The sequence below is a fragment of the Aphelocoma coerulescens genome (assembly GCF_041296385.1).
Source record: "Aphelocoma coerulescens isolate FSJ_1873_10779 chromosome Z unlocalized genomic scaffold, UR_Acoe_1.0 ChrZ, whole genome shotgun sequence".
NCBI classification, from domain to species: domain Eukaryota; kingdom Metazoa; phylum Chordata; class Aves; order Passeriformes; family Corvidae; genus Aphelocoma; species Aphelocoma coerulescens.
The window spans coordinates 20517890-20533788 of NW_027184085.1; the positions used below are offsets into that span (position 1 = coordinate 20517890).

Below are 15899 nucleotides of genomic sequence, written 5' to 3' on the forward strand. Positions count from 1 at the left end.
GAAAACACATGCCCGTTCATTCACTTCTTGGGACTGATCAAGAAGTATCTTTATCAGTGACAGAGACAGTGGGACCGAGTGCACCCTCAGTACATTTGCAGGCGACAGGAAGCTGAGCAGTGCAGGTGACACAACAGAAAGATGGGATGCCATCCAGGGGCACCTGGAAAAACTTGAGAAACAGGTTCATGTGAGCCTCAAAAAGTTCAGCAAGGCCAGGTGCAAGGTGCTGCAGCTGGGCCAGGGCAATCCCAAACAAAAGCACAGACTGGGAGATGATCTCACTGCAAACAGCCCTGCCCAGAAGGACTTGGGGGTGCTGGTGGGTGAGAGGCTGGACATGACCCAGCCATGGGCACTCACAGCCCAGAGAGCCAAATGTGTCCTGTCCTGGGCTGCATCCAAAGCAGCACGGCCAGCAGGGCCAGGGAGGGGATTCTGCCCCTCTGCTCTGCTGAGACCCCACCTGCAGTGCTGCATCCAGCTCTGGGGTCCCAGCACAGGAAGGACATGGACTTTTTTGAGCTGGTCCAGAGAAGGAACGCAAAAATGATCAGAGGTGGCTGGAATACCTCTCCTGTGAGAAAAGGCTGAGAGCTGAGGTTGTTCAGACTAGGTTAGAGAAGGCTCTGAAGAGACCTTATTGTGGTACTTATTTCAGTAATTAAAGGGTGATTAAAAGAAAGAGGGAGTGACTTTTTACTTGGGCAGATAGGGACAGGATGAGAAGTAATGATTTTAAATTAAAAGAGGAGAGGTTTAGATTAGATACTAGGAAGAAATTCTTTACTCAGAGGATAGAGGCACTAGAACAGGTTGCCCAGAGAGGTGGCAGATGACCCATGGCAGTGGGGTTGGACTGGGTGACCTTTAAATGTTCCTTCCAACCCACACCATTCTATGTTTCTATAATATGAACATTGCATTGAGGCAATATTCTGTTCCTGCTTGAAAACTGTTTCCATAGTGGTAATCTGTGTTCTGATAAATACGGCTTTATTATTACTTTTTACTTACTTTACTATTACTATATGTTACTTCTTCAGTTTTGACTTCATGGAAAATGCCAAATTCATCCTGTTGGACCTTCAATATTCAGCGTAGAAACTGAAATACTAACATGTGAAAGTTGTTCCTTACCAGATGAACATGATTATGTGAAGTGCATTAAAATTGTTGCCACCAGGGAATCAGCCAAAATATGTGTCATCCTCAGTAGAAGGATTTGGTCTGTTACTAATCTCATCAGTTCACAAGTCAGGGCTGCAAGTAGACCCTCAGCTGGTTTTAGAGTTTCTGTTACAGTGAAGCCCAGTAATTTTTCCTTCATTCTGCACCTGGCTAGAAGTTTAGAATTTCTCCTTCAGGATTCAAATCTCATCACTGGCCTTTATCTGCTCTCAGTAAAGCACTCTGCAGCCTTTTAGAATTTGACTGAGACTGCCAGCATGCTACATAGTTCATTTAATTAATAGCATGTGATGCCAGTGCTTCATAACTGCACCACTGCAGTGTTTCCTGGGTGGAATGTAAGGTGTTATATGTGAACACAAAGCTTCTTAATCTTTACAAGAGATCAGCTTTTTCCTTCCCTGTGGAGTGCTGTCACAGCTGTAACTAAGTGACAAATATAAATAAGTCACTTAAGTATTTTTGGAAGTATGTCTAGACTCTGAAACTTAGTCTTTCTTTTTATTTGAAACAACATAAATCCATTCAGCTTTCAGATATACTGTAGGGCAAGAAAGAATGAATAAAATGGGAATTTGGAATGAGGTGGTAGCTTTCCACATGGTTTTTCAGTCTGAAATTCTTGTGGTTACTTACCTTTGTTGAGTCTAAACTATTCTAAATGTTGGTTAATTTGAGGTATAGGAAAAGGTATGAGGCATTTTTTAAAATTGAAGTGAAAAAGTCAATACCTGAAAATACCTTCCAATTTGCACAAAAATTGTTGTGAAAATTGTGTGATAGTAAAGGTCTTCTGTTTGTATTTCAGGTCTTGCTTAATGGATTGTTTCATGTCGATGTTGTGTAATTGCTAGTGTTGTCAAAACTATTGTCCTCTAAGTTATTTGTAAAAAAAACCTCATGTAAGATAATGAGGATTAAAACCAATTCAAGTTAATTTAATGACACTGCTTAATTTAATGCACTGTTTAAAATCTCGTGCCTCTTAAAAAGCTTTTAAACATATCTTCTTGGTCACAGAATATTTTGATTTGCACAGTGATGCTTTACATAGATCAGATCACCTGATTATAGCAGAAATTGAAAGGAATAAGTCTGTTTTTATTAATGTATTGGTTCTCTGGACAAAAAAAACCTCACAAAAGTTCAGTGCTAATCATTTGAAGTGCAGCCTGGTTTATATAAGTCAGATACAGTAATCCAAATTTCAGAAAACTGTCACTGAGGCCACTTAAATATTGTGGGAATGTTGGGAGTGAATGCTAAGTTCTTTTTGCCAGGACATAAATTGCACTTTGAGTTACAATTTTTTACTCAGTATGTAGAGATAGTTTTATTTTACTCCAGAACAAACAAAAAATAAATCTGTATATTGAATGAAGGTATTATTTATCCAGCATCAGTAGTTATGCCCTCTATCATCTTTAAGAAATGTTATGTTAATAATACAAGGAAAACTCCTTTCAGAATATTTATGATCGGTTTTATTAGAAATGTGGCACAGTTAGGAGTGGAAACACTCAATATTTTACTTACTTTGTATTCTTACAGTAAAAGGCTTTGTAACAGAGAGAGAGTTCGGTCTTAAAATAGTATCAAGTCATTGATACAACAGACTTTTCAATGTCTGTTGTAGAGTATAGGCTAGAATTGGTTTGGGCTTGGATTTTTTTTAATTGAAAAAGCAGTTTCAGGATCAGGTAAATGTTGAAGTTAGCCAGACTGTTTTTATGTTACAGTATTTAATTTCTAATAAGAACTAAATCACAATGCACAATGTTAGTAATTACTCTATATACATTTGATAATATGTTCCATTTTATTTCCAGGATTTCCTATTTACTGCAGCATATACTATTGAACTTTGCAGGGTGAAGTTCTTCAGGATATACACCTGAAAAATATTGATTATATTTCTCTTATAAACCTTGCTTTATATACATTTTCTAAAATGCAGTTTTTTCTTTACTACAATACCTCAGATTTAGAATTATGAAATATAGCTTCCTCAAGATTAGCACTAGTCTTTGCAGCTTCAGTTGCAGAAGCTTAACTGTGACAAACACAGTAAACCCCTGAAAACTAAGCTGCAGTCTTTTTTACATGCTGATGCTAGCTTGGGGAATGACAGAAAAAGTGCTGCTGTAATTTATGCCAGTGAGGCACAAAGATGGATTAGAGCCATGTTTGCTCCCCTCCTCCCATCCAGACTTCAGCCAGCGTTCCTTCACTAGTCTGGAAAAACTGGCTCTATATTAGGTCTCTCCTGCTAAGGCCATTGATTTACTCAACTACATATTTTAAAAGTTGACAAAATACTTACTTGATTGTTACAAAGGATAAATGAATGCCAGAGATCTGTATTAGAAACACATTGGAAAGAGAGGTTTCTTTTCTATTTGGCAAAAAAATAAGCTTTTGTTTGGGTTTTAGGACTGCCACTAACCTTTAAAGGAAGAAAGAAAAAAACTCTTCTGCTGTAAATCTTTCTCTTTTTCCTCCAGTTTTGTCTCCACCTTCACCCCTGTACCACTAGAATATGGTCAGACCTTGCTTGATCTGTAAATGCCAACCCCTACCCCACTGCTTCAGTCAGTAATTCATATTAACAAATTGTTCTTCTGCTGATGTTGGTTGCTTCTAGCTGTTCAGCATGTCTGAGAATCTCAGCATTTGGAGTGGGGGTTTTTCTTGTTTATTTTTTTTTAATTCCTCTATATCTGAGCTTATTTGGACTAGGCATCTGAGCTTTGACTACTGTTTGACTTAAATTCAGAGATGATCCGTGCTTTAGTCAAGGGATATCTAGTGTTAGATTTACTGTCTGGAAATCTTACTTTTTTTTTATTGCCAGCAAAATCTAGTGAAGAATGAAGAAATAATCTTCTAAATCTTTTTTAGCCTGATTTAAGCTTCCTGCATATTTACACACCTTTTCAAGCACCCCAACTTCGTCTCAGTATTGACATATTTAAGTAAGGATTTGGATATATTTAGAATGAGAGAGAAAGGGGCAAAAGAGAAGGGAGGGTGTCTAGAGAAAGCTGAATGTTATGAAAATATGAGTATTTTTGTGCTAGAAATACTCTCCTTTCTTTTCACTTCAGCTCTGTGCTGTGGTGATACGATAATGCCTGACTGTTTGTGTTAACTTGGGGAGGTGATTTGCTGACTGACTTCAGAGTATCAGATGTTGTACAAGCTATTGCCAGAGACAGGATGCTGGACTGGATAGATCACTGCTCTGTTCCAGTGTGGTGATTCCCATGTCCTTGTAGTAAATGCTATGTAGAGTTTTTCTCACTGATGTGCTTTCTGGAACAACATCTGGAATTCGCATTTTAGTCTTCCATACCAATCTACTCTACTAGGAGCAGTTGTCTATTTAAAGCACCCGTCTTCTTGCATTAAACTACTTAACATTTTTGTGAAGGGGTCAAGGATGTAGTATAAATATACTCTACATGAATTGTTATAGAACAGAAGCAATATGAAGATAGGATAACTGAATTTTATATAGAAAAATACCTATTGCTTGAAAAAGTAAGTCATCACAGTTTTACATAGTTCTCATACTATGAGAACTCATCACATTTTCCCACAGATTATCATTGAATAAGGTGAGCTTTTTCATAGTTAAGGTGATTTTAATTTCTCTTAGAAGGTTGCTTACAATTAAATGCTCTTTCAAGGGAAAAAGATTGTTAGTACTATCTTGAACAATCCAAGGATACAATAATATATTAGTCTTTGCCAGGATTAGGTTGCTTTGTTGTTAGCTTTGCAAAAACTGGTATCTTTGAGGTTCTTTTTAAGCTGGAGGTCCCATGGTTAGTGAAACTATTAATTTCATATAATTTTTGCAGTGATTATTTTGTGGTAAAAGTAAGCATATAACATTCAAATAAACGATCTCAAAAAGTATGTTTTTAGAAATTTCTGCAGAAGTTCTGTTCTGATAATTTTATGCTGTAGGCCAATACAATGAGAAAATATAAACAATTAATTCTTTGTCCTGTGGAGGACCCAAAACTTGCTGGTTATTCTGAAGAGGTTAAGCCAATTTTCAGTCCTTCAGTAACTGTAGTATACAAGTTCAAAGGGTTAGTCATAGTTAACAGAAGTGTACAGGCTGACTTTGTATAATATTTTTAAAGCGTGTTTTCATGAGTTTTACTTGCTTAACACTGGGGACATTTTTGCTTTGTGCAAGAGCAGCAGTCATACCTCCATTGTTGTTGTGGTTTAACCCAGCCAAGCCCCAGGCAGCTGCTCGCTCGCTGCCCCACCAGCAGGCTCAAAGAGAGAAACGGAAGGGCAAAACTTGAAAAATTCATGGGTTGAGATACACAAAGTTTAATAAAGAAAGCAAAAGCCCCGCATACAAGCAAAGTGAATGGAGGAATGAATTCCCTTCCTCCCATGGGCAGGCAGGTGTTCAGCCATCTCCAGGAGAGCAGGGCCCCATCCTGCATGACAGTAACTTGGGAAGACAAACACCATTGCTCCAAACATTCCCCCTTCCTCCTTCTTCCCCCCACTTTGTATACTGAGCATGATGTCACAGGGTCTGGAATATCCCTTTGGTCAGTTGGGATCACCTGTCCTGGCTGTGTCTCCTCTCAGCCTCCCATGCACCCCCAGTCCCCTTACCAGCGTGGCAGTAAGAGAAGCAGAAAAGGCCTTGGCTCTGTGTAAGCTCTGCTCAGCAATAACAAAAACATCTCTATATTATGAACCCTGTGTCCAGCACAAGTCCAAAACACAGCCACCAGCCACTGTGAAGAAAGTTAACTCTACCCCAGCCAAAACCAGCACAAACAGCTGAAAGCTGAAATATTGTCAGCTAATAGTACTCCATTCATCTGAAAACCAGAAAATGCCTCTTTAGTGTCTTGAAATTAACCTCAGGACAATGGGGTGGGGTGGGGGGGTTTATAGCAATAGTAAAATTTAAAATTTCCATGTAAAATCTGCTTACTGTATCATAGTCACTAACATGGATTGAAACAATATTAATTTGATGTAGTAAGTATTTGATATGAATACTTAACCTTTGAAGTGGACAGCAGTATGGCTGTATTTATAACTTTTCTCACTACTCTTCTAAGCATTTTTTTAACATTTAAAACTTCTATGGAAAAACTAATTATTTGAATTTGGCTAGATCTGAATAACAAACCTTATTTCTCTTTTTAATTATCAAGTCAATAAACATGAAAAATACATGGTGTTACAAAAGCATTAAAAAAGGGACAAGATATCTGATCATGAGGAAGGGAGATGAGGAAAGAGAAACAAGTAATGTGGAATGGCAAAACAAGTTGTGAAAAGAAGAAAGTCTGAAACCTCTTAGTGGTAATAATCACAGCAGAAACCTATGACCAGAAATTATTACTGGAAGGTATTGTGTGAGTCAGTCTCTTCTCCCAGTTAACAAGTGATAGGACAAGAGCATGTGGCCTCAAGTTGAGCCAGGGGAGGTTTGAGTTGGATATCAGTGAAAATTTTCTTCACCAGAAAGGTTGTCAGGCTTGGGAACAGGCTGCCCAGGGAAGTGGCTGAGTTACCATCCTTGCAGGTATTTAAAGGACATGTAAATGTGGCACTTCAGGACATGGTTTAGTGGGCTTGGCAGTGCTGGATCAATGGTCAAACTTGTTGATTCAAAACGTCTTTTCCAACCTTAGTGCTTCTATGGTTCTCTGATTATAAACTTAGTTAAAGTGAAATCACACCTGGTTTGGCAAACTAGGCTTAGTGGAAATGTGTGATACAGTGTAAGCTTTAAATACCAAGTACAGGGGTACAGGCTTTTGTAGGTAATTTACCACAGCTCCAGTGATATGAGTTAATGAGACAAAAAATAGTAAAGGAAATTATTTTTTGAAACATCTTTTTTGAGACAGAAGTGGCTGTGTGAAACAGTGATAATTAGAGAGATGAATCCATCTTTGAGATTGGGTCTATCATGGTACTTAGGATATCAACCCTCACTGCTGTAAGAATCAAAACCTACTTCAAGTATGTGGTAAAAAATTGTTTTTCCTTTAATGATCTGTAAGGGAGAGAGACTTGGATTAAAAGACTCCTTTGCATGGAAATAGGGATGATAGGTTATGTTGCACAAGAAGAAAAAGAAAGCTGGATGGTGAGGTAGGGCAGACAGAAGCTACAAAATTTGCTTACAAGAGTTGTATTACACAGAGCACTTACTGATAGTTGCAGATTTCATCAGAGACATAAACATACTTCCTCTCTCCTGCTGCACTGTGTTTACAAAATTATTTGTAAAGGTCTTGGACACAGTTATGCAAGGAATAATGACAGCAGCCTGATCCAAGAGGCTTGTTTTGCTTGTAGCATCTCAATTTAAAAAAAATCTGGAAAAATACTAGATGTTATTAATGTATTTCCTCCTTCAAAATTCCCTTTGCTTTATGGCTTTGACATTCTTTTTGTCTTGTTTCTACTCTTGTTTCTCTTTCCTTGGTTCAACATTTATGCTTCTTTTCAACTGTCATTTGACAATTTTCTTCATTTACATTTTGATCAATCTCTTTCTCTCTGTTTTTGTTTCTCATTCCTATACTTTTTTTTAGTCTTTACCTTCCTCATTTTTTTCTTTTGTAGTCTCTTAACTGTCTCTCAGTGTTCCTCAAATGTCTCTCCTCTTCCTGTGCCACCCACTACTCTGCTGGGAGTGGAAAGAGTGCCAGTGAGTTCATTCTTCCAGAACAGCCTAATTTTTTTCCTTGGGAGAGAGATCTCCTTTGCTTTGATCTGTGGATTCTCATCTGTTCACTTGAGTTACTTTTCTATCCACTGCTTAGGTATCTTGAGGGTGATGGAAGGAAAACGTTAGAATGTTTCCTACATTAATTGTTAATGCTTATACTACAAAATTTACTGTATTTGAAGGAAAATGCTAGCATCAAGTAGAACATAATTTAAAGAAAGCAGTAGTATTTGAGTACTTCTCATTGTTTTAGTTTGAAATATGGGATGCATTGTGAAATTGAGAGAAGTAGGAAGCATGTTACTTGCAAGCAATGTTCAACTCAGAAACAAATGGTAGTACTAGTAGTTATGGTCCATAGTGGTCCCATTTTTTAAGACAGCCTATACAATGCAAGAGGCAACACTGAAATTCTTGACACGGATACTTACTCCTTCTGTGTTTATTTTAAGCAACCTGATGGAAAGAACCAATAATTATCATAAAACATAGCCATAATGTTCAAAATGATGATACTCTAAATTTTATAGCAACATGATTAGTTTTATTTTGTATGCATTTAATGCAAAAACAAGAGGCACGGCACCAACTGCAGTGTTTTATGCAGGCATCTCCAAAGTGCAGGCATCTGCCTAAAACTGCTTAAGAATTGACTGCTGCTCTGCCAGAAGTTATTACCCTTACAACAGAGTTGGCAGGATGTAACTTTTGCTCACACCTGTTGATGATTTCCTGTTTAAAATGCTGATGTAGGTGAGTGCAAGATAATGTCCTAGGCTTCCCTGCAGGCTCCAGGAGATTTGCTTTGTAGGGTCACCTGGGCAAGGAAAGTTGAAGGGGGCGGTAGGGAGGTGGTAACAGCCAACAGCTATATCAGTTTGAGGGAAAAAGTGTGGTCTCAGGCAATACAGCTCTGCACTTTCATTTCAGTTAGTATAAAAATCACTGATGCACTGAAACCTGGAGGTTTGAGCTTCAAAAGTAGAGCAAAAGCATAGCGCTTCCCTACTCTTGCCAAAATTTGAAATTACTCAGTTCACTGATTGCCACTTCAGTTTCTCCCAAAGGGGGTTCTGGAAGGGCCAAAGCTGTTGGACTACCAGGCTTCTCTTTACGCTACACTTAACATGACTACCACCTGTCAGCAGCTGGCATATGGTTCAGATCCCGTGCATGGCTCACACATCTCAAAATCAGAGGGATTACAGTATATCATATCTTTTCTTACAAGTACTGTCTCCCTAGAGTAGTTCAAAAGAGCCTGGTCTGTTTGCTGACCTGAGAATATCACTAGGCCGTAAAAGTTTCCACGTAGCTTTGAAATCCTGTGCTGTCTCTGAAACTGTGTTAAATTAATTTGGGTATTGCAGTCTAACGTTTCAAGACATTCCATTTTTGGAATACAGAAGAGAGCCAACTACTGAGTGTTCTTCAGTAACACTAAAGGAAAGAAATGCAGTACAGCAGAACAGCTGCTCCCCCATTACATGGGATAGGACCGTGGTTGACCTGTAGGATGCTGTCATCTGGTCAGGGTAAAAATCAACCCTTTTCAGTAATAAATCCATGCAAAGATTGCTTATTCTGGTTTGCAGCCCACTCTTAATAAAAGGTGTTAAGAAAATCTTTTTGTGATTATGTCTTCTAATAAAGAATGACAACAATTGCACACCTAGATACTTCAGACCCAGAGTCATCAGTTTGGGCAAGCTATTTTATTTTACAAATTTTCAGCAAAAAAAACTAAGCTGCAAAACTTTGGATTTGTTTTCTTTTGAGTTTTGTTTGGTAGAACTGACTACCTCTCATCCTTTAAATTTTGTAGAAAAGTGTACTTTAAAATTGAATGTCTCTCTTATATAAAATGAGCTGTCAGCGATCAGTGATAAGCACAAGTTAGTGGATTCCTGAAGACGAGAGATAGATAAGTTAATGCTTTCAGCACAGTGACTGCAGAAACTTAACTGGGCAGCCAGCTCCTCAGTGAACCCAGGAGCATGCAGAAGGGAAGAGAGCTATAAACTGAACAAGGAAAAGTCTTATGAAATTTGTATTTGTGGAACTACACCCTAGCTCTGCACTTGGAAAATTATGCAAATGCACATTTCTGTTGGAGGAACTTGAGTAAGATAAGTTTAAATTCAAATGCTTAATATAGAAATAATTATTAAATGCTTCTTATGTTCCTTAAAAAAATTTGCTTTTTAAAAACAGTATTCAGTGTGATTTACCATTTATATAGATGCAGGACAGGTCTACTTGTGAAGATGTGTGACTTACTAAAATAAGCTTAAATTCACAGAAGGAAAATATTTCTTAAAATCTGCACTGCAGTCTGTGTTTATTTTACTTTACCTCTGAGATGCTGCATCTAAAATTGATTCTGGGAATATCAAAAAGTTTCTTAATATTGGCTTATTTTTAATCACAGCTGGGAATGCCTTAGTGGAAAGTTATGAATAAGAGTCAGAGACTATGACTTCTTTCAGCTCTTGGGGAGAAGTAAATATTGCTTAGTCTGAATCTACTGCATCTAATTTGCAAACTACTTGGGACACTGTATGGCCTGACCCAAGAATTAGAGATATATTTAATTTTAATTCCTATTAGTTATATCCTGCATCTTATGTCCTGTGCTATAGTATTCCTGGAAAACCTGAGTTGTTGAAAGGACTTAAGTGTGAATACAATTCTACTTACACTCCTATAACACACTTTAAAACCATGCACCAAGGCATGACTCCATCTCTTAGGCCTTTAATTCAGACTAGGATAGAGTGATTTGATATGTGTACTCATCTTTAATAAGTTGAGAAGAATATGACAAATGCAAAAAGCATGTTAGCTAAAATAAATTACTTCAGTCCCTCCACTGTGAGACAATGTTTTTATAATTAAACTACAAATATGCAACCATGAGTCACTCTGATGGTACATTATGTTATTCTGAATTGTAGAGATGACTAAATGAAATAAGTTTGGGTGTTAGTAGTGTAGACAGGGTAATAAACTACCTAAGTTTTTTACTGGAAAGAACTCTTTAAGTGTTTATGAAACACACATGTCAAGAATCAATTGTGATGATAATTCTCAATTTTTGTTTTTAGGAATTTTCTAAAGCATTCAGGCAGATCCCATATGGTCTATAGCTTTGAATTTTTTCTGGCTTCTTAAATAGCACTATATTGTAATCTGCAGTAACTGAGCTTTTTCTCCCTCTCTTTCTTTATGCATGGAGATTTGCATTAAAGCTCTTGGAAAACTGTTTAATTCAGAACATCTTACGTGTTGCAAGACACCAATAAAGCAGTATTTCATTGGCCACAAAACTTTCCTTTTGAAACTTGTTTATTTTTCCTGGGTTTTCTGTCAGAAAGACTGTTGACAAAGACATGCTATAAAGATTGATATGCTTAGATTCAAATCAGTATAGTTCTTAAGTTGTCCCATCAAAGTCAAAGACATTTTTGAAATTGATCCAGATCCAAAGATTAGGTGTGGTTTTTGCCTAGACATATGAGTTTGCCATGAAAAAATTGTTTACCACCTCTCTGGGCAACCTGATCCAGTGTTTCACCACCCTTGTCTTAAAAAATGTCTTTCTTATAGCTCATCTGAATCCATACTCTTTTGGTTTAAAACCTTTACCCTTTGTCCTGTAACAACAGGGCGTGCTAAAGAGTCTGTCACCATCTGTCATATAAAGTCCTGTTGTGTACTGAAAGTCTACAATAAGATCTCCTGAGAGCCTTCAGAACAGTCCCAACTCTCAGCCTGCCCTCACAGGAGAGCTGCTCCATCCCTCTAATCACCTTTGTGTGAGTCCTCTGGACTCATTCCAGCAGTTCCCATGCTGGGACCCCAGAGCTGGATGCAGCACTGCAGGTGGGGTCTCAGCAGAGCAGAGCAGAGGGGCAGAATCCCCTCCCTGGCCCTGCTGGCCGCGCTGCTTTGGATGCAGCCCAGGACACGTTTGGCTCTCTGGGCTGTGAGTGCCCATGGCTGGGTCATGTCCAGCCTCTCACCCACCAGCACCCGTAAGTTCCTCTTGGCAGAGCTGCTTGAATCACTTCCCCTTCCAGCCTGTGTTGATACCAGCAGTTGCCCTGACCCTAGTTTGGGCTTGTTGAACCTCCTGAGATTCACATGGGCCACTTCTCAGTTATGTAACAGTGATGTTTTCAGATTATTGGAAATTTGGTGAAATTAGGAAGTATTTAATGGGGGGGGAAACTTCTAATCAACAGTAGGAAAAACATTGACTTGAACAAGGCATTTGTTTAGTCTGGTATTCAGGGGGTAATTAAAAAGCATAATCTGTACCAAGTTAATGTGGAGCAGCAGGACATAAAGCATTCCCCTTTTGATCTTCTGTGTACCTACTTCAAGCATTTTCCTTGTAAACTCTTCCTCACTTTTGTAAAATCTTCCACCCTGGTGAAAGGTGTTTAAAGTGACTGACTAATAGGAAAACTTGAGAAACACTCCCTGTTCTTGGGAAAAATTTGCCATACATTTTGGAAGATATGCTAAACAGAAAAAGACAAGAAAACAGAGTTTAGTATGAGAAATAAAATCCAGAGACAACTCTATCTGTATTCAGCTGTATTTTTCAAAAGGAGTGCTTACAAAATTATTACCTTATAATATAAGGGTCTTTTAAGAATTTTTTTTTTTTAAAAACACCAGCAAAAGAAACCCAGTTCAGTTCTTTTTTGCTATGCCCAAAAATAAATCAGAAATCTTGCCATGCATATCATAATTACAAATCATAGCTTCTATTCTTTCACTGATTTGGAGTTAGTTGGTTTTGGTTTTTTTGTAGGATGTCACATGTGCTTCAGTTTGAAGACAGAAGCAGAAAGGTGAAAGATGCAAGCATGCAGGATGAAGACACTTTTGAGATTTATGATCCACGGAATCCTGTAACTAAGAGGAGAAGAGAAGAAAGCAAGAAGATAATGAGAGAAAAAAAGGAAAGGAGATAAAAGGAGTGTAAAGCTAGCCAGAGCTGCCTTGGAAAGTGACTGCAATAAAGCACTGGCTCTTTTGTAAGCTGATCCTAAAAATACCACTGGACAAGTGTGAAAAAGAATCTCTCAAGAACCTGTCATGCAGTTTTGAAGCAGAGCTATCATTGTTTCTTAAGTTTTGCGGTCAAGTGCTCTCACTGCATTCATTATCCAACCTCTCTTAAAGGTTTTTAGAATTATGTATTTAATAAAACAGGTGACTTGACTTTTGTCTGTGTTTTAATTGCAATAGTCAAAATCACTGTGTAATCAAAAAGTTTTCAACATAATGAATGAGAATTTGTCAAAGTGAGAGTGAAGTTAGAAGATGGAAACCCCATCTGCAGGCTTTTAAGATTTTATGAAACTGCAATTTTAATTATTTTCATTATTCTTTGAAAGACATGTAAACTTTGCTTGCCTGAACCACTGTGACACAGGATTAACGTGATGCATTTAGAATGGTCCCAGCTTTCCTGAAACAAGCTAAGTTTAATTTGAGAATCTGGCTATTGCCTCTTTCCTTTGAAATACGCATTCCAGTACAGATCCCAGCTTGGGAAGCTGGGATAATACATTTTGGATGTGTTATTTCACTATCCATACCACATGAATAAAAAAAGAGTATCTGAATATGCTGTAATGGTTGCTTAAACCACTTGTTGCAATACCAAAAACATTCCTTTGGTAGAACTTTGACTGTAAAGTAGCGGGTAATGAAGATTGGTTTGTTAATTAGTCCAGTACAGAAACAGAAGAAAATGTCATCAGAAAATCTCATTAAAAGCATAACCCTGCTTTTAACAATTATTCTGTCATCTAAAATTGAACAGCTCAAGCTTCCAGTTTATAGGATTTCCGCATTTTTTACAACCCTGGGTGTTAATATTTTTACAGATAAACAGGAATTTTTGTTGCTCCTTCTTTACAGCAGTTCTGGTGCCACAGGAACATGAATTATCCAAATGGGCAATAGCTAAAGAAGAGTGAACAAGATCTTTAAAAAGTGCCACCAGAGCAGTGTTTCTGCTGATGTTGTTTTTAGAACAAGTTCTGTAAGGTATGGTGTCCTTATCAAACTGCCACTGCCAAATTTCTTGATAGAGTTTGAGGTGTGAGATACATAAACCTGCATTGGTGGGTTAATATGGCCCAAATGTCAGAGGTTAGATTAATACAGGCTATAGCTTTAATGCACAGTGCAACCTTTGAGATAAGGAGAAAGCTTGGAGGTGTGAAGTGAGATCCTGTATAAAGCTGTCATTATCCTCCTCTTAGGCTGAGTGAATTATACTGTGCCATGGTGTAAAGAAGTTAAGAGGGGTTACATTCCTTAACATGGCCATTCACAAACTAGTGAGTCAAAGTTTTTTAATCATTAAGTCATTTTCTGTCGGGCTGCTGCTGGCAAAGTGAAGAACATCTAATGTCATGTGCTACTACCTTTATTCATTGCTTTGTGGAGAAAATCTTAAATCAGTCATTTCAGGAAATCAGCATATCAAACCCCCATTCTCGTGGAGATGGGGGGAGGACAAGGTGGTGAGCATGGGAAAGGTGAGGGCTAGATCTGGAAAGAACCTTGAGCATCAATTCCAGGACAGTTAGTGCCCCTGGCATAGAAAAATGTTCTAATTTCATCTTTTTCCTGCAAGCTAAAGGAGGATAGATATATGGGTCAATAAATGGACAAGTAGACTAACGCCCTTCTTAGCTGAATCTTTTTGCTGACTACCTGCAGCAGCTCTGAGTAAGCTGTATTAGATTATTCCCAGTTTTAAGCACTAGAGAAAAGCATAAAGAGGAAACTTAACTGGAGGCTTTAGGGCTCTGCTCAGTTGGAAGAGGTCTGCATACCCAGGACTAGTAACCTGACAAGAGGAAGAGAATAACTATCTTGACATTTTCTTGGTAAGTATGCATTGAAAATCAAATTACCACAACTAGTCAACTGAGAGTCACTTAGAAATAGGATAAAGTGTCTAAATTTTATTCATTTCATGGAAGCAAAAGTAGTTCTGTATTTCATTTCAGAGACATCTGGAGCAAAGTTAAGAAAAGTTTATGTTAGAAGTACATTCTCAGGTAAAGTCAACACCAAAGATTAAGAACCTCACAGAAAGAAGTTGAAATGATACCACTTCTCTGAAACAAGTAGTTTGCAGTGTCACAGGTAACTCCCATTCTGCCCGTAACAATCCTGCCTGTTTCTCATAGTGCCAAGCTACCAGAATGATTTTAACTCAAACCTATTTCATTCATTACCTGGCATTGCTATAATTACATGAAATGTTGAATGGTACAGCATTGCAGTATTCTTTATAGACTGTGAAATGTGTGTGCTCAGAGCTACACCTTTTATTTGCCAATATTGAAAATCAAATGGGAAATAAAATGTGGGCAGGTGTCTCCCTCTGTGAAACAGTCATACTGAGCTAGGTTAATGGCTGAAAACAGAAGGAACAGTTGGTTTTGTGGCTGAAGGAAGAATTTGTACTACGGTAGTGAGATTTTTGACTGATGATATTTTCTTAAATCTATTAAGCATCCTCCACGTCCACCCTTATGGCCACCACCTCACCTGTCTCTATAAACATGCACATAATCTCTACATAGTTGTAACATACAGCTAGGAACATTTGTCTGTGTTTTAAAACCAATGTTTTAACAGTTGCTTGTGAGCTTTACTTCCTAAAAATGCTAGTTACGTGCACAGATTGCCCAGCTTGAAGATGCAAACCACAACGCTGATATGTAATCCTTTCTGTAGACAAGTCAGTGTTTAAAATTGCTCTGTGTGCTCTGCTTCCCCACCATCACCACCTGCTTTTTTGATTACTCAATACATTAAGCTAAAAATGGTATAAACCCCGACTATGACTGAATTTTGAGTTACACCAGCAAAGGTCTACCAATTTTTAGTGGCAGCTAACTTGCAATTTCAATACATCACCTTT

The 15899-nt window shown here is 38.0% G+C and overlaps 1 protein-coding gene across 2 annotated transcripts in view; it reads left to right on the forward strand.

Moving 5' to 3' along the window:
• CWC27 (CWC27 spliceosome associated cyclophilin) overlaps nucleotides 1–13168 on the forward strand; it is a 106486-nt gene extending 93318 nt beyond the window's left edge. Inside the window, exon 14 of one of the 2 annotated variants that reach the window (XM_069000891.1) lies at nucleotides 12735–13168. In XM_069000891.1, coding sequence (XP_068856992.1) covers nucleotides 12735–12918 — 184 coding nt within the window. In that variant the 3' untranslated portion in view covers nucleotides 12919–13168. The remainder of the gene's footprint in view (nucleotides 1–12734) is intronic. The other variant, XM_069000892.1, reaches the window with a different exon arrangement.
• Nucleotides 13169–15899: the final 2731 nt, after the last annotated feature.